This window comes from Carcharodon carcharias, chromosome 17 (assembly GCF_017639515.1).
Source record: "Carcharodon carcharias isolate sCarCar2 chromosome 17, sCarCar2.pri, whole genome shotgun sequence".
NCBI lineage: Eukaryota > Metazoa > Chordata > Chondrichthyes > Lamniformes > Lamnidae > Carcharodon > Carcharodon carcharias.
In genome coordinates, this window is record NC_054483.1 from 92,562,298 (window position 1) to 92,582,275 (window position 19,978).

Sequence of the window (19,978 nt, forward strand, 5' to 3'; positions counted from 1 at the left end):
CATTCAAAAAGTCACACACCTTTCCTTTGTTCTGCCCCTGACCACCACAATGTCCTCTAGGCCACAATGCAGAAACAAAAGCCACCACTATCATTCCAAACCAACTTTATCAAACAAATCTACCAATATTCCATATGAGAATCAACTAATCACCCTTGTTCATTCCCTTAGTGGTGGGAACATGAATAATATCATCTCCTGACAGTGCAGCAGATTGTGCTCGATGGAGCCACTGTCACTCCCCCACATAATGTCTCAGAAATCTTATCAAAGTGTTGGAGGATTGAGCTGAAATGATGCAAAACCCTGCAAGCCAATTTGTCCACTAGTATCCACAGCCATGATGGCAGCAAGCTGTGCTTACACGGCTGCAAGTTGAGACTGCATGACCTCAGCCTGAGTTTTCATTGCCTTACCCATGCGGAAGGTGGTTTCTACTTGTACGGCAATGGAAACTGAGGCATTGGCCATTAGAGGCTGCATCATGATTAGGTCTGCAAGTGTTCTCATGGACTTGACCACCACTTCAATGCTAGAAATAATGGGCTCCAATGTTTGCACAAGGCTCTGTGCCAAGTTGGTACTGGACTCCTCTATGCTCCTTGTCAGTTACAACAGGCTTTCTGGCCAGCCTGCCAATTCAAAAAGCATTTCATTGTGCATGCCTATTAGCTTTTTACTCTACAATGCCCCATCAAAGTCTTTATCTGCGTCCTCTGCAGCAGAACTCATGCAAGACCTCCCTTTCCAGGGAACTGGAACCTGTGCCATCTTACCTCTTGCCCTGGCTGCATGTCTGTTGTGTGTGATGTCTCCCCACTCCATGTTACCCTCTTAGGAAAGTGTAGTTCCAGTATCTGAGGTGATGGTTGTGAGATTAAGTAATGGGGGTTTCATTATGAATCTTTGGCTCGTTAAGGATTTGACTCCCTTGTGCCATTGCCTGGCCATGTGGCAGTTCTGAAAGTAGAAAAGCACAAGGGTATGGTTGTGGTGTGGTAAAAGTAGGAGGGGCTTGCTGACACTATCTGCAGCTTGTGGGTTGAAGACGGAGTGGATGTGAGAAGGTGCATTTGATAGGAACATTCTGTCATTTTTGATTCTTTTAGCCCTGCCACTGACCATGGCCCCTCCAGTAAAGGCCAGTACCTTCTCCTCCATGGAGGTGAGGACATGCAGCCACGCCTGTTCCCAATGTTTAGGTGCTGCTGCCATCGCTTATCTGCTACCTTGTCTTCCAAGGGACAGGCATGTGTGTCTCTGAGTGTGATGCAGTGTGTTTGGGTGATGTGCCTGTCAGAGTTGAGTAGTGTGTGCATGTTCTGAGATGTGGGCGTGAGGCTTGCAGCAGTGCTAAGTGTCTGAGGGTGAGGCTAGGCTATGCTTGATATGAATCATACTCATTGAAGAATGCTGATAGATGAGTGAAATAAGGTTGGTATATACAGCAGTGCGTGAGGTTAGGCGGTCATCTGTAAGGATTTGGCATTTGAATATGTATTCACTGCTGTTGACCACTTGTGAGATCATTAAACTTCTTCCTGCACTGCATCCAGGTCCTCAAGGCTCGACTGCTTGCTTTGATTCCAGCTGCCTATTTAGCATCCGTCTGGGGTACTGATTGCGCACCACCATCCCGCCGTGTTAGAAGAAGCCACCTCTTCCACCAAGTCCTCCGGAGCTGCCTCTGAAATCCCTGGAACGCCCTGTGTTTTCGCTATTTACACTCTTCTTGCTGTTCACAATGTCTTCCCCAAATACTTGCCGCACCCAACAAATCCCCTTTAAGTGTGCTAACCTGGTTGAATCTGCGGGGGACCCTGTTGAGATGTGCAGTCACTCAGCAACCCGCTTAGCCCTGGGCTGAGCGCGACCATCATTTAAATGAGCAGACAGCATGGCAACAAACTGGCAAGGGTTAATCGCGCATCGGGATCCCTGTGTTTTTACCCTCCCTTCCCCCTCCCCCCCCCCCCCCCCCCCCCCCGACTATTTCTGTCTGGATTGACTGAGGTAACAGGTGGCGAATTGGGCTCTCTTAGCTGGCGATGCCTCCCCTGGTCCAACAGCAGAAACCACCTCGCTGCCCTCCGCGGTTTGTAGTCGTCAATCATAGACTGCGGTCTCTGCAGTGCTAAAGTACAAATCGAGACTGAGGAGCTGGAGCTGGAGCTGGAGGGAGGGAGAGAGAGAGAAAAAAAAAGAAAGCTGCGTTTATTAGTGCAGCGGGGGCGCAAAATCCGAGTTGAGTTGAGCAGTGGCGTTGGGTCGGAGGCGGCAGCGCGGTTACGCCGCCGCAGCGCCGGCCGGAGGTGGAGTCCGCTCGGCTGCTGGAGCCGCCGAGAGGGGGAGAGGGAGGGAGGTGCTGCTGCTGCTGCTGCTGACTGGATGATGCGGCTTTGCTGCTGTGTCGAGGTGTTGCCATGGCAGCCAGCATTTAGCAAACTGACCGAGAGTCGATCGGCCAAGGAGTAAAAGAAGAAATATTTAAACTACCCCAATCTCAAACCTGACAAGAAAAGGGGGTGGGGGAGGGGGAGGGGGGGGTGGTGAGAATATCTGTGACAAAAAGTCTTTTTTTAAAATAAATCTGACTGTGAAGAGCGAGTTCCGCAGCCCGGGGTTGTGTTGGTGGGTGGTGGTGGTGAGGGGACTGAGCATATGAACATGACATGAATTCATGTTTCTCTTTTTTTCTCCCTCCTCTCAAAAAGTGTCTCTGCTGAATATTCATCCTTCGGCGGGGCGAGTATTCCGTTCTGAAGAGTCACCACTGCACTAACTGTGTGTGTGTGTTTTTTCCCCCCAAGCTGCATGTCAAACAAAACCCGGCGGCAGTCGGCAAGGGGGCCAGATCTCTGCTCGTAGTTTTGTTTTTCCACTTCAATATTTTTTTCCTCCCTGCCGCTGAAGTGAATTGTTTTACTGTCACATCCCAGTTAGAAAAGGCTTGGCGGCCGGCGATGGCCCTGTATTACGATGAAGACGATGAGAGGGAGTACTACGAATTTGAACCGCTTCCTACGCTTTCAGAAGACGAGGTAGGTGCTGCCTGGATGTCCGTGCGGTATTGGAAATGTTTTAAAGGAGTTCCGCCAGGGTTTTTGGCCCGTTTGGCAAGTTGCCGGCACGGTGCCTTTATTCAAACACTGGTTTTCATGAGAATTAATCCTAAAGAATCATTCCGGTCGATCGCTCAAAATAAATAACCCAGCCCAAGCACTGAATTCGCGAGAGTCTCTTCCCTCAGCCACTTGTAACCCGCAGTGCAACTTTGATTTGACTAGGCAAAGTTGTAGAAGCGGTTCATAGAAAGAATTTTATCCGAAAAAGAACCTCATTGCTTTAAAAGATAACGATTCTATAAGGCGCACCAGCCTTGTCAGAAATTTTAATTTTGAAAAATGTATTAATCTGCCAACTAGTAACCTGTTTTCAGTCGCAGGTAACAGTACCAGTAATCAAGTCAATTATGTTGAATATTACCTAGTTTATAATTTTGAATATAATTTATACAGTAACCATAGTTAATCTTCGAAATAATAGGCAGTAAATTGATGCCATGCAAGAACTTGGTTCAAATGAACACTGCAGAATGATGCCGCTGTTCATTTTCAATTGGGGAATTGCAAAATAGTTATTAAGTATGCATTGTAAATATTAATAACTGCAAGGATATGATTTGGTTGCTGTAATGGTTTGGACAGGAGTTGTAATTTTCTGGTTTTAACATTTCCACAACAAGTGAAGGGAGTAAAGGATGAGAGAAGAATGTTCTAGAGATTTAGATTATGACTAAATCCATATGGATAGAGTTAAGAAACAGGAGGGGAAATGGTATAGTTCCAGGTATGTGTTACAGACCACCAAATAGCAGAGATAAAGCAGATGGTGAGATCTTCAAACAGTTGATTGAGATATGCAAAAACAATGGGACAGTGACATTGGGTGAATTTAACTACCTGAAGAGAAACTGGGATAAAACTAATGCAGTTCCTCAAAGTGGAGAAAATGTTTTACGATGTACCCAGAACTGCTTTTTAGATCATTATTTTTCATGTTTATCAAGGAACAGAGAGTTGCTTGATTTAACTCTGAAAAATTGGACAAATAAAATAATTGGCAAATACGGGTTTTGGATTAGAAAGAGGGAAAATTCAGTGAATTAAGAAATAAAATGACCTAAATTAATTGACAGGTTGGCTAGCAAATGGTTGATGGGGTAACAATGGAGAATCTTTAAATATGAGATAGAGAGACTACAAACTAGATGTATTCAGATAGGACATGAAGTGGTACTTCAAAGAACAGCATTCCAGAGACAAACAGCATTATTAAAATTGATTTAAAATGGAGGCATATGATCAAGCTAGATTCAGCAATACCAAATATTGAAAATGTAATGGGGAGGTGAAAGGGAAAGTAGAAAGGCTGAAAGGACTAGCACATGATATAAGAATTTGTATGCACATTAATGCTATGACATGGAGCTCACAAAAGGTGATGTTGGCACAAAATAAAATGATTAAAACTGATCCTATATCATTTATCATCCATGTTCTTTTACTTAAGGTAACTTGAAGTGATTACAAGATGGTAATCTAATATTGGGGTCTAGACAATATTAACTTGTCAAAATATGCTTTTATGGTTTGATGTTATCCAATATATTGGAGCCATATTTTTGGACTGAGGTGATGGATGTTATGATGCATCAACTGGATTGGAGCAATAAGCACAGCCATTAAGAGGGGAGCCTAAGGGAGTACAGCTTTTTCAAAGTACTCCTTGACTCAATAAAGAAAAATAATAGCCTTGCTACTATCTAGCTTGAATTCTTAAAAGAATTGTCAATTTTTATTGCTCTGTGGCGATATTCAAGGCATCTGAGATGACAGAGAGAATTTATGAGAAAGAATGGTTCTGCAGCTCAGAGCTTTGCAATAACAAGATTATTTCCAGTGCCATTGGTCAAATGCAGAGCTTCATATGGCAACTTTTACTTTACTCTGTGCTGGATTATTGAATGGTTGGTGTACAGTCCACTCCGTGGTGGAAATGACATCTGAAGTGTTGATTGTGTTAGAAACATCATCTACCCTTGATAATTTGGTCATCATTTGCACATAAAATCGTTTGAATTATAGAGTAATTATAATTAACCAAGGTAGCTAGCTATGCCATGGTTCTTCTTGGATTAATTTGAGAGATATGCAACACATTGCAAAGAATTATTACGCACAATATATAATTGTACCATACTATAAAAGGCCTTCCAAGTGACCCAGGCACCTAAATCACTGTTTGAAAACATTGATAAGATTATTTTAATTTTCTATGGTGACAGAAATCAGGTAGTAATGGATCAGCTGCCCATTATACGCCATCCAATTAAAATCAGACAGGTTGTTTAATAGGCCATGCCTGCTCATTCTCTGAATGGAGGTGAAGGCTATTACCTCTTGAAAATGTTGCCCTATAATTCATTACACCACTTCTTGCATTTGGTTACACTGTGTTCTGCCACTGGTAACTTCTGCATTGGTTATCAGCAAAACTTATAGACCATTGTTAAGATCTCCTGAAGTCAGTTTTGCAATTCATTTTTCAACTTCAACAAATCATGACAGATTAAGAAGGAAGGAGTCCAATCTTGTCCTTGAATATTGTGCATTCACCTGGAAGAATTATTTTCTGGGTATGGTAGGTTATCTCGATTTTAAAAGAATGAAAGTCTTTACTTGGCTGGACTGACTACTAGCATCTTTTTCTCTACACACTCAACCATGTTCTGGAAGTCAGAAGTAGCATGTATTTTTGTTGTATGTTCAGTTACTCATCTGCATTCTTGTGGAACCAGTGAGCGTCCAAAACATTGTATCTATCTAATCATGATTGATGTTGATACTGGAGCTTAACAGAAAGTTCACCATGCAGTTTGTAGAAAGATGCAGCACCTGAAGAAAATTAATACAATGGTCATGTTCACAGACATGAGCAAAGCAGTTGGAGTGTTGATGAACTCTTTAAATCCATTTCAGCCAATACTTGCATGTCACAATTCAGATTTTCCAATCACTGCATATTCTGTTAAAATGACTTGCAAGATGTAAACAATCCCTCCATGAGGCAGGTTCTCCTCCTTGTTCTCCTATGTGCTCCCATCTCCCCAATTTGCAAATCTATTTTACTAAAACTACTATGAGTGGTGTAACTACCATTTGTTCAATCAACAATCAGATATGTATTAAAGTCTGGTTTGCATATGAATTAAAGCACTGTAGTTTATGCCTTTTCAAAGCTCAGCATAGGCAATGTCAGTTAACTTAATCGATACATCTCTAACACAGTAATTCCTCAACTGATATTAATAGTTCACCAAGATTAGTTATTTAAAATAACAGTGCTGTTCAATAATGCAAGTCACACGAACATTGAATACAATTTGAGTGAGCAACATTTGTAGATGGAGCCTGCAGCCTCCTACGTAACCCAAATTGATGACCAGATATATTTCATGACTATTGCTGTCCATTTGTTACTTGTTGCTGGTTGACATTTCTGTGCAATGCTTTCCTTTTAATATTAACACAAAATTAATTTTAAATTATGAGGTGTTATCTTTGACTATATTTCCCTGGTTGCTACACTCCTTAGTTCTTTGCTTTAGATTATTTTTGAAATGTTTGTTTGACCCTTCACTATGCTGTGTCTTGCTACCAGCTGGTTATTGAACAAAGCTTTGGGAGCTGAGTTTCTGACATGCAGAGAATATAACTGTGGCTGCATAACCACAGCTTTGAAACTAATCTTGTTGGAACACTCCGGTATTAAACATTTACTACTCTCTACAGCAGTATATACCAAGTGGTGCCGAAAGTGCTGTTAATGTCTGGATTTCATGATCTTCCATGTCATTAAATGATTATAAAAAAGTCAACATTTAGAAAAATAAATAAGTTAGCTCGGATTTAGTTTGTAATGAATTCATATTGTATTTTTTGTTAGTATTGATTAGCATTCGAATGTATTGCTGGGACAATCCTATGCAAAACAAAAAAGCACTATAGTGATGAAGAGTCATACGGACTCGAAACATTAACTCTGTCCTCCTCTCCACAGATGCTGCCAGACCTGCTGGGTTTTTCCAGCTATTTTTGTTTTTGTTTAAAGCACTATACTGTCCTTGTATAAGAACATGGTTAGGCATCATCTGGAATATTGTGTCCCATTTCAATTGCCTTGCATGGTAGATGGTACAAGGTTTACAGGAAGGCCACCAGACAAATGTAAAGCTTAAAGGACTTCAGTTACCATGATAGGCATAAAAAACTGAGTGTTTTTATCCATAGGCAACGGAAGACAAGGAGGAGATGTGATTGAGATCTTTAAAATATGAAGGGATTAGATCCTGTCCATATGTATAGACTATTTCAATGACACAGCATCAGGGGAGATGCATATGAATTACTGAAGCATAGAACCGGGTTAGATGTAAAGAGCTTTCTTTGGCAGAGGGTTGTCAACCTTAGGGAAAAAAGTTAACAGATTCACTGTGAGTGTTCGGTGGGGAGCTGGATAAGTTTTTAGTTATTATTATTGAGGTTGTAAAAGATAGGTGAGGCATTGGGCATTGTGTCTTAGTTATGGTTGTTAGTTTTGGAGAGAAATTTTCCATAATCTTTTCATTCCCCAAATTGACCTATGGTTTTCCTCTCTGGATTTTTGACTCTACTGAAAAAATCTATGGCTGCTGCTGGGTATGCTGGATTGTGGGAGGGGAGGCGGGGGCTGCAGTTGGTGTCACAAAGTGCAGTTGCACCATGGCAATGTGTGGCAGGCTTAAAGGGCCAGCTGGCCTTTACTTCTCCACTATTCTTATTCATCCATATTTCACTCTCTGGCTACTTCCCTCTCCCAGATTTAGCAATATATTTAATTGTGAAGATTGACTAACATGGTTGGGCTGACAAGTGGCAAGTAACATTTGCACCACACAAGTGCCAGGCAATGACCATCTCCAACAAGAGAGAAACTAATCATCTCCCCTTGACATTAAATGGCATTACCAATGCCAAATTCCCCACTATCAATGTCCCCATTGACCAGAACCTGATTGGACCAGCCATCTAAATACTGTTGCTACAAGAGCAGGTCAGAGGCTGGGAATTTTGTGGCAAGTAACTCACCTGCTGACTCCCCAAAGTACATGGTGCAGGTCAGGAGTGTGATGGAATACTCCCATTCCCTGGATGAGTGCAGCCCCAACAACACTCAACTAGCTCAACACCGTCCAGGACAAAGCAGCCTAATTGATTGGCATCCCATCTGCCACCTTAAACATTCTCTCTCTCCACCACCAATGCACAGTGACAGTAGTGTGTGCCATATTCAAGATGCACTGCAGCAACTCAACAAGGCTCCTTCAATAGCACCTTTCAAACCCATGACCTGTACCACTTAGAAGGACATTTGCAAGTTCCGCTCCAAGCCATGCACCATCCTGACTTGGAATTATATCACCGTTCCTTCACTGTTACTGGGTCAAGTTAACAGATTCACTGCAAGTGTTCAGGAGGGAGCTGGATGACTTCCACCTGAACTCCCACCTGAAAAGCACTGTTATCTACACCAGATGGACTGCAATGGTTCAAAAAAGCCATACACCATCATCATCTTGAGGGGCATTAAATGCTGGCCTTGCCAGTGACTCCCACATCCCATGAAATTTTTTTTTAAAAGCCAGTGTCAAAGTATTGCAGCATCTCTGTCTTGTAAAGAGGCATACTCTGGTGTTGTCATTAGTTGATTGTTGAGAAACAATAGAGTATATGCTAAATTTTGCTAAATCATTAAGTTTGTCTAAATCAATTTGTTTAAGGATGCTTTTGGCACTAATTTTTCACTGTGCTTTTCACAGACCTTCAGTTAACTGCTGTTGGAACATTGGTACGTTTTTTTTACATTTTTTGTCAACAGGTCAAATTGATTTGCTTGCATATATAAACAGTAGCCAGACCTGTTTTCATATTATTTATTAATCAAGCATATTTTCACTGGAATAACCAGGGCTGTAGCTTAATGTGTCTAAGAAAAGATGAGTGCAGTTCCTGGGTGGAAACTTCTGCAAAATTAATGAAGTTAATGGGATGTTTGAGAGTTTTATTAAGAGTGACATTGGCTAATCATCAGTGAGTTTGCTTCACCATTACAGTTACCAAACTGTTACTTTAGCAAAATCCTGGTATATCTCAACACCTCTATATTTATGTTTGTTTGGGGATATGCTATTTTTTAAAAGTAATTTTTTAAAAATATAAATGCTGAGTCATGAACCAGAGACCAAATCTGAGAGAAACCCTAAAAACGCAAGTTCTGCATAGGCCCTCAGCTTCAGAATTCCCTCCCTAAATTTTTCTCTGTCCATCTCTGTCATTAATCCTTAAAATCTACCTTGGTCTTAATATCTCCTTACATGGCTCAGTGTCGAATTTTGTTTGATACCATTCTTGTGATGTGCCTGGGGACTTTAGCTATGCTAAAGGTACTATATAGGTGCTTGTAGTTGTTCTTTGTGGATGTTAAGCACAAGCTACACACTGCTGCATTTTCAGCTTAGCACAATACAAAGGCAGTGCGTTGCAGCACAAACCTATATTTGGATATACGTGTGTGTAGTTGCAATTTTTGCCCTACCTTTCCTTGATTTTGCCCCTGTGTTGAAGCTTAACATCACATTTTAGGCCCAGAAATAACTTCCTGTGCTCACGTATTTGTAGCTTCATTGTAGTTTGAGTGCTGCACTCGCAGTGCAGTTGACGTGGTTATCAGTCGCACATTGTTGTACATATATGGCTGCAATGAGTTTCTCTAACCAGCTGATGAAACAGTTATCAGACACTTAACCAGTGTTTTTAAGGGTTGAAATTTTTTCTGCAAGTGAAAAATATCCTTGGTGTTTTGAGTAGTGAACTTGGAGGTGATGGCGTTCCCACGCACCTGCACCTTTTCATTCTCAGCGGCAAAAGTCGAAGAAGCTTTGCAGAGTTGCTGAATGGGACTCACTGCAACCATGCTGTGCCAGTGGAGAGGGGTAGTGAATGTTTAAGGTGAAGGATGGGGTGCTGATAAGTGGGTTGCTTTGTCCTAGATGATAAGCTTCTTCAGCGCTGGTGGATCTGTCTCATCCAGCCAAGTGGAGAGTATTCCATCTCTCTTATGGTTTGTGCTTGTAGCTGAAATAAAAAGTTTAAGGAACCAGGAAGTGATTCACTCGCTACAGAATACCAAGCCTCTGATGTCTTTAGCCAAAATGTTTATATGACTAGTCCAATTAAGTTTTTGGTCAATGCTAACTGCCAGGAAGTTGATGGTGAGGGATTCAATGGTAGTAATGCCCTTGAATGTCAAGAGGAGTGGTTGGTCTTTCTCTTGTTGGAGTTGGTCATTGTCTGGCATTTCTAGTGGCAAGTGTGTTACTTGCCACTAATCAGCTCATGTGGATGCTGTTGTCAGGGTTCCTGCTGCAAATAGTGATGGATTGCTTCATTACCTGACGAATTGTGAATGAAACTGAAGACTGCAATCATTAGTGAATATTTCTCCTTTCTTCTGACCTTATAATAGAGGGAAGGTTGAAACAGCTGAAGATGTTTGGGCCTAGGAGACTTCCCTGAGGAATTTGTGCAGCATTGTCTTGGAATGATTGGCCTTCAACAACCATCTTCTTTTGTGCTAGGCCTGATTTCAAACAATGGAGAGTTTTCCTCTGATTCCTATGAATTTAGTTTTGCTTGGACTCCTTGGTGCCATAGTTGGTCACATTCTGCCTTGGTGTCAAAGCTGGTTGCTATTCACCTCGCCTCTGGAATTTAGCTCTTGGACCAAGTGTTTTATTTCAGATAGCCAGGAGGTGAAGGATTGAACTGGAGCCTAATATTTACGCACTTACAAGCTTTTGTTTACAGGAAATTACATTAAAAATGTGCACCTTCAAACACAACAACCACTGTTTTCAGTCTGCTCCCATATATATGTTCTTTTGATTGAACTAATAGAAAAAGGTGACAGATAAACAAATTAATAAAAGATCAAATGAACAAATAAAAAGGTCGGCCCCTTAAATGGAAACTGCAACAAAAAAGACAAAACACAAAGGAAACTTATAAAAGTCAAATTAAAATGTGATTTTGGGGGTCAGTGATGCACCCCAGTCCCCGCGGTGCTCACCAGTCACGGAAAGCCTGGCGGACACCACGTGTTTCCTCCCCAAGGATTCCCAGTCGTGAAGGTAGCCGTGGATTGCTCCCGTATATAGGAGCACAAATGAATCCCTAGGTAATGCCCACCACCTGAATTAAACATTTGATTAATATACAATTAACACCAAGGCTGCAATGAGGTTTGGAGCGGTGTGATCCTGGCAGAATCTAAACTGAGCATCGGTTAGCAGGCTATTGGTGAGTAAGTGCCACTTGATAGCAGTGTTGGCAACATATTCCATCACTTTACCAATGCTTGAGAGTAGGCTGATGGAGTGATAATTGGGTTGATTGGACCTGTCCTGCTTACTATCAACAGGCTGTACCAAGGCAATTTTCTGCTTTGTCAGGTGGATGTCAGATACCAGTGTTGTAGCTGTATTGTCAGAGCTTGGTTAGGGGCACGGCTAATTCTGGAGCACTAGTCTTCAGCACTACAAATGGGTGATCGGGGCCCCTAACCTTTTCTGTATTCAACATGCTTGACTATTTTTGAATCCACAGGGAGTGAATCGAATTGGTTGATGACTTGCATTTTTAAAAATATTCTTTCACGGGATGTGGGCATCGCTGGCTGGCCAGCATTTTTATTGCCCATCCCTAATTGCCCTTGAGAAGATGGTGTTGAGCTGCCTTCTTGAACCGCTCAATCCATGTGGTTTAGGTACACCCACAGTGCTGTTAGGGAGGGAGTTCCTGTGGTAATAGTGACCTAAAGAGGAAGCCAAGAATGATCATTCACTTGATATTTCAAGCTGAAGCTGGTTTTGAACAAAATCATTGAGGATGGGGGTGTTTATTGGAACCTCCTCATCCTGATTAGTTGTTTTGTTTGTTCACCACCAGTAATGACTGGATATGACAAGACTGCAGAGCTTTGATCTGATCTGTTAATTGTGGGATCGCTTATCTATATTGTGCTGTTTCCACTGGTCAGCATGCTGTGTTGTAGCTTTAACAGGTTTCCTCAGTGTGAAAACAGGACTTCTCAACATGAAATGTACAGTGGGCACTCCTACCAATACTGTCTTGAACAGATCCATCTGTAACAAGTGGATTGGTGAAGTTTTCTCTCATGCTGGTGTTCTCACTACTTGTCACAGGTCCGGTCTGGCACTTATGTCCTTTATATCTTGGATAAAACTTCTACTACTTTCCTAACACTAATGTTAAGCTACCTGCTCTATAGCTTCCGGGACTTACTCTATCTCCCTTTTTAAATATAGGTATATCATTAACTATCTGCCAGACCTCTGGTAATATTTTCTTTACAAATTATTTTTTATATATGGACTAGTGCCTCTGCCATCTCTTCCTTAACTTATTTTAATATATGCCGATCCAAACCATCCAAACCAGGGATCTTAAACTCTCTAAGTTTGATTCTTGAAACAAAATCTAAAATTATATAGCAGTCATCAGAAGACCAGAGGGAGGCCAGTATCAAGCAAGGACCCAGGAATCTTGTGCAAATATAGCCCAGTACCTGAGGACTGCAAGGACCTGGTCATTAATACTTGTCTGTGTGCAGCAATCACAGCAGTGCCTCATATACACCATTCTTACTCACTGTTGGCACAATAAATGCTTTTGACAGTACCAAATCTTACAGTATCAGGTGTCAATTGCAGCTTTTATGTGTACTGCCAATGTTTGCATATGAATAATATCTGATAGAATATATCCAGATAATAAATGTTGGCGCATCAGCTCACTGTATTTTTAATGCTGGACAGTCGTGCATCCTGCACTGGTCTCAACTGGACAAGTCAGCAATCAACACCTGATATAACTGTTAGGTGTTAAGCAACAACAATGATAAAAAACCAGCATACATTTCTATACTGCTCCCTGTGAGCACAAGATAAGACATCTGTGAATTACAAGATGGTGGACAAAAATTCAATTAAGTGGAAAAAAAATGAGATGGGGTGAAAGCATGGTCAAAGAGAAAATAGCCAAGATGTTTTTAAAAACCAGGAGAAACGTTTTAAGATGGAATTCACTTCCTTAAAATCTCCATTGAACAAGAGAAATCATCAGTGATGGAGTGAAGGGAGTCAAGGCCATTTATCAAGACATACAACAAACTCTTTCGCTAATTCTTTCTGATGTACAATGTAAAACACTTTCTTTTCCATCTTCCCACACAAAGTTGGCTAAGTATGTAAAACATTGCTTTAACATCCTGCATGCCTTCTCCATGACTTGTGTAAGCCTTCTTGTACACTAGCCATGGCTAATTTATGTGTGTTGTAGTGTTGTGTGAGAAGCCACTATTGCAGCAGATTTTCTGGATCTTCCAGGAGTCAACCATGTAACACTGAAACAAAAAAAAATTCTGCTATATTATCTGAGACTGGTGGGAGTTATGCAATCTTCCGAAATATCTAAGCAATGGTTTTGCCATTCTAGTGAAATCTGTTCCCTGAATGTTTGCTGCCAGTGCAAATTTAGCCATAAGTTCATTGCGGTGGTTGTATACTATTTTGCTGGATCAGCTCACTACCCTGATGGGGGATACAGAACATCATGAGAGCAGTTCATTAAAGGCCATCAGTAAGTGCCTGCACATTGGCATTTATTGTTTCATATTTTATAAAGGCTTTTAAATATTTATCAGAATCATAAAATGGTTACAGCACAGAGCGCATTCGGCCTTTTGTGTCCATGTTGGCTCTCTGTGAGAGCAGCTCAGTTAGTTCTACTCCCCTGCCTTTTCCCTGTAGCCCTGCAATCTTTTTTCTCTTCAGCTAATTACTCAATTCCCTTTTGAAAACCGTGGTGTATAATGTGGTTCTCTAGTGTCGATATTAAGAGAAGTGCTTTTCTTGATCTATGTTAATGTCCTAGATTTTGCATATGACATAAATCTCGGAAGTATTGTGAACTGTGAGGAGAATAGTCATCATCTTCAAGAAGACGTAGACAGGCTGGTGGAATAAGCAGACATGTGGCAGGTGAAATTTAATGCAGCAAATAGGGAAGTGATGCATTCAGTAGGGAGAATGAGGAAAGGCAAAAGAAAATAAAGTGTTCAATTTTAAAGGGAGTGCAGGAGCAGAAAGACTTGGGGATATATGTGCACAAATCATTGAAGGTGGTGGGGCAAGTTGAGAAAGTTATTAATAAGGCATATGGGAACCTGGGCTTTATAAATTGAGGAATAGAGTGCAAAAGCAAGGAAGTTATGGTGAATCTTTAGAAAACACTGGCTCATAAGACCATAGGAAATGGGACCAGGAGTCGACCATATGGCCCATTGAGCCTGTTCTGCTATTCAGTATGATCATGGTTTATCTTTGGCTTCAAATCGACTTTCCTGCCTGTTTCCCATATCCCTTGATTCCCTGAGAGACCAAAATTCTGCCTATCTCAGCCTTAAATATATTCGGTGATGGAGTATCAACAACCCTCTGGGATAGAGAATTCTGAAGCATCATTATCCTTTGAGTGAAGAAATTTCTACTCATTTCAGTCCTAAATTATTAGCCCTTTATCCTGAAACTGTGCCCCTTTTATTCTAGATTCTGCAGCCAGGGGAAACAACCCCTCAACCTTATCAACCTTATCAAGCCCCTTAAGAATCTTGTATGTTTCAATGAGATCATTTCTCATTCTTCTAAACTCCAGAAAGTGTAGACCCAATTCACTCAGCTTCTCATCACAGGACAACCCTCATCCCAGGAACTAATCTAGTGAATGTTCACTGTACTGTCTCCAATGCGATATACATCCTTAAATATGGAGAACAAAACTGTGCACTGGACTCCCAGGTGTGGTTTGACCAAAGCCCTGTACAATTGTAGCAAGACTTCTTTATTCTTGCAGTCCGCTTCCCTTGCAATAAAGGGGATAATAAAATATACCATTTCCCTTCATAATTGCTCTCCCTGCACGTTAACTTTCTGTGTCCCTTGTAGACCTAAGTTCCTTGGAACGTCCACATTTATAAGTTTCATGCTTTTTTAAAAAAAATTCTGCTATTCTAATCATAACCACCAAAGTGGTATCATCTTTCACTTCTGCTCATTATCTGTCACATTGTTGCCCACTCACTTAACCTGTCCATATCTCTTTGCAGCCTCTTTGTGTTCTCCTCACAGCTTGCATTCCAGCCTGGCTTTCAACTAACAGTAAATTTAAGAGCTATTTTCAGCCCCAACTAGTGTATTGTGTCCAATTCTGGGCACCACACTTTAGGAAGGATGTGAAGGCATTGGAGAGGATGCCAAAATTGGCAGAAGGAAGGGTGATAAGAAATGCCAGGAAAAATAGAGTGAAAGGAAACCCCTTGCGGAGGTATGAAGTGGATTCTGTGGGCAAGTGACAGAGTGATGCAACACTCAACTCCTGTATAATAGCTGGTAAAGTGGGTATTCTGCTGAAAGAGGTGAATGCAAGGAGGGTTGCCGTATTTTGTACGTCCAAGAATTGTATCCAGAAAGCATTGATGTGTCATCCTTGTGAGGAACTACAGCTAACCTTGACTATACTAGTCTATAGGACCCATCGCTAATGCTGTCCTATGTTGAAAACCTTGCTACTCAGTCAGTTTGATGATTCTTTGATGTGGAAAGAATGTTGTTCTTTGCACCCAAAGCCTCTGGTACTTGATTGTTGCATTTATCATAGCCAACTAGCTAGTTCAGTATCAATGGCAATGAAGGTTTGGACAAATTAGGTGACATAAAAGTGTTTTACTATTGTAAACAGTCACTGAGCAGAACTATTCTGTGATACAAGTTGCCTCCTGGAGATGATATAGATATATGACTACCTCTACTGTGATTTGTGCAGAGTAAAAGGTTAACATCAGAAGCATATGTGATGCTGATGTAATAAGGTTGTCAGGTCACATGACTGAGAGTTAAGAGACACCTGGAAGGAGAAGAAGTTCCAACCTCGTGTAGCGATCCGAGTGGGTAACTACTTTCTGTAAATAAAGAGTAATGGTGTTGAGAAACTACAGACTCAAGCAGCAAACTTTGGGAGAATAGGCAATCCTCAAAACCTCCATCTAGATGCCGATCACTCAACGAGACACAGTAGCCACGAGTATAAGACTCATTGAACCTTAAAAAGAAGATACAGAGCAAGGAAGGACAAAAGAGAAAAAAATTAACCTCACCAAGACGTCAGAACATTGCAGGAGCAACAGATACAAACTGAGAGACAGACCTGGAGAGTGGACAACAGAGAACACAGGCCCAAAGTAGCAAGTAGCAGCACAAAAGTAGGAACAATTCCAGGGCTCAGCAGAAGCATGGATTCCACACTCCCACTCCAGGACTCATTCTGGAATCATTCAGAGTGCAGAAGGCTGACAGCAGGCATGGAACTGGGCCAACTGGAGAAAAAGGTGTACGAGAACTGTTTCAGGATTATACAAAAGAGATCAGAAAGACCAGTTCAGTACGCTATGCAGTAGGACCAATCACTGATAACATGATGGCAAGGCAGGGGTCGATGAGACTTTAGCTTCTTATGAAGAAGAGGTGGTACAATCTTTCAACTCTTATTTCAGTGTCTGCTGGAATTAAACAATAAAGAGGGCTGAATTTGATAAAAGAATAAAAGAAGCAAAGACCAGGAGAAAGCAAGGATTTGTTCATCAATGACCTCTATAGGCTGGCAGGAAAGTGCAACTATGGGATCTTAAAAGGTGACCTGATTCATGACAGAATCATAACCAGGGTCCTAGACGAAGCACTATCAGATCTCTTAAAGACAAAAGGGGATTTAACATTAGTAAAAGCAATGCAGATTGCAAGGCAAACGAAACTTGGGAAACAAAATCGGGCTTTCGTTCGTGGGGAAGAAGAGGTCCCATGGGAAAGATCGAGTGAGACCATGCAGTTTGAAGGCATTCAAAAGAGAAAGCATGCCAAAGCCTAAGCCCACCAAAATGTGGAAAAGTGCAACAACCACCATTTTGAAATGTCTTCAGTGTGGCGGGAACAAACTGCACAAGCGAGAAGAATGTCTGGGTCCGGGGGTGGGGTGGGGGCGTGCGCGGCAGGGGAAGTGTCGGGGGCAAAGTGCCACAACTGTGGAAAAATAGACCACTTCAAAACTGTCGCTGGAAAACAGTGACAACCTGTAAAATGAGGGAGAAGTTTTAAAAACAGAGCCACATACAACAAGTGGAAGAACTACATCCTTTAGCTAATATCACCACCGTGAACACCCCTTTGTCCTTTTGTCTATGACATCTTTGGCAATCTCTTCTTTGTCTCCACCTATCACTGGCTCCCTATCCAGCTCCACCTGTCCCACCCCCTACACCAGCTTATATTTCACCTTATTTCTCTATTTCCTCAGTTCTGTTGAAGAGTCAGAGGGACTTGAAACGTTAACTGTGTTCCTCTCCGCAGATGCTGTCAGACCTGCTGAGTTTTTCCAGGTATTTTTGTTTTTGTTCTAGATTTCCAGCATCCGCAATATTTTGCTTTTAAGCTAAGGAACTAATCTTCTTGTGGGAGGTAAATTTTGCTGAAGGTACATGTTGGAATATTAAACTGGAAATGGATGAACATCCCACAGACTTTAAACTAGACACAGGAGCAGGGGCTTGTTTTATCACGTGAAGCCAAATGGCTCAAACGGATTATATTGCAACCCTCATATATTGAATTACAAGACCCTGGTGGGACAACTTTAAAAGGGAAAGGTCAACTCATGGCAAAACTGAAATATAAAGTCTGAGGAATCCTCAAACCTCTCTATGCCATTCAAAATCCATAGGACTCTTGCAATCTCTCTCTTGTGGCTGGCAGCCTTAACTTGGAAGTACACAATGGGTGAAGTATTTCAAGAAGTTTTGGGTGTGTCTGTCTGTGGCAGCCATTGTTTCAGTATCCAGTACTTTGCATTTTTTATGCCTCTTTCTTAGACAGTGACAAGTTTCTAATGGTGTCTGGATTATAGGAAATGTCTCCCTCTTCACATTCCCCTGAGGGTGTTTTGTTTGTTTCTCACCTTCATCGTGGAATGTGGTCTGGTATTTTTAAACAGTTTGCTGCGTCTCAGTTCAAATTTCAAAACGTCCAGTGAGTTGAAAGGTGAAAAAACATATTTTCAAAAATAAAAGGGCATAGCCTTGTGACGGGCACAATCAGAAAAATCCTCCACCTCAAAATCATAACAGGATTGATACAGACCAAGGTATTGTAAGGAGAGACTGCAGTGCCTTAATATCCTTGGATAGAAACTTGGGCTTACTACTCAGATCCTGATGAAGAAAGACTTGCTACAACCTCTATGGTCACCTAGGAGAAGAACACTCTCACTGACAGAAGGAAGAGTATTGAATATCCTTGACCTCAAAAGAAGATCACTACAAGAACAGGGAGATTGGTCAAGGCACTCCAGAGGCTAACCGTGTGAAGACTGAGACTTTAGGGGGAGATGTAGGATGACAGTAAATATGACAGTGATAAAGACTTGGAGGGAGATGTAGAGTAAAGGGTTATATTAGACAATCCCCAAAACCCCCATCTAGAACCCGACCACACAATGAAACAATTTGGAGATGTTGGAGGGATTGTGTGTTGTAAATGGAGGTTCTATTACGTAATACACAAGATATAGTTGAATCTGCCTTTCTTTTCCAACAGGTACTGCTCTTCCTTCTTCAGATCTGGATGTGTTATTAGAACACCCCATGTAGCATTCCTATCTGTGAGTAAGAAAGTCTCAGGTTTTAACTTGACTTCAGACATTCCTGGTGAGTGGAGACCATGGGATTGGAATTCGTATTCATTAGGTTCATTTCATGGCTGAGAAACAGGTGCAAAGCATACTAATTTAGCAGTGTGATAGCCCAAGCCTGATCTGTGTCATCATTGATCCAAATGCCAAATTTATGGCACCCATCTTTAGGCAGATATCCAAAACAGGTGGCCCCTTGAATATGTGGAGGCCCAATACCTGTTGAAGGACCCTTTTCTCAAACTGGTTACCACAAGAGCAGGGCAGGCATCAAGCCTGTTGCACTCAGAATTCTCGGTCTCTGTGTCTGCAAACCAAATGTAAGCTTCTTCATATATTTTATTTTCAAAGACATCTTCCTATGGAGCCAGAAAGAGCATGAGTGCAGGAGGATGTATAGGACTAACTACTCCGACTGGTGTAAAGCTGGTTGCAAATATGGAAAGGGGTGTTTACTTCATGGCCTGTCAGATTATTAATCGTCTTGTGACTCCTTTCACTACTTCATACTATTCTCCAAGGGAAAAGTTTGAAGATATAGAAACAACATTGGAACTCTTAAAGGCACCTCTATCCTGCTTACTTTGGCTGCTGCTAGTGAAATAGCAGCTGGAACAAAACCTGTAAGAAAGTTATTAGGTAAAATCTTAAATCTTTTTTGCATTTTAGGCCTGACTCTTTTTTATTACATTGATGAAAATGCAGTTGTAACAACTAAATAAGGAAGAAATAATTAAACATTAACCTTACCTATTCCCAAAAATTTGATTTCTAAAGGTAACGAGAAACGTCCTGTGCTGGATCAGTGATTATTTGAATAACATTTACAGCAGTTAGGACCGGAAATAATAAGGAATAAAAACAGAAAATGCTGGAAATACTCAGCAGTTCGGACAGCATCTGTGAAGAGAGAAATAGAGTTACCATTTCAGGTCAATGACCTTTCAACTAAAATTCTGCCTCTGTTTTAATTTCAGATTTACAGCATCTCCAGTGCTTTTCCT

General features: G+C 41.4%; 1 protein-coding gene across 1 annotated transcript in view; it reads left to right on the forward strand.

Moving 5' to 3' along the window:
* LOC121289678 (kinase non-catalytic C-lobe domain-containing protein 1) overlaps positions 1 to 19,978 on the forward strand; it is a 278,354-nt gene that overhangs the window by 29,440 nt on the left and 228,936 nt on the right. Inside the window, exons 4-5 of the mRNA XM_041209301.1 lie at positions 1,110 to 1,165; positions 2,940 to 3,041. Coding sequence (XP_041065235.1) covers positions 1,110 to 1,165; positions 2,940 to 3,041 — 158 coding nt within the window. The remainder of the gene's footprint in view (positions 1 to 1,109; positions 1,166 to 2,939; positions 3,042 to 19,978) is intronic.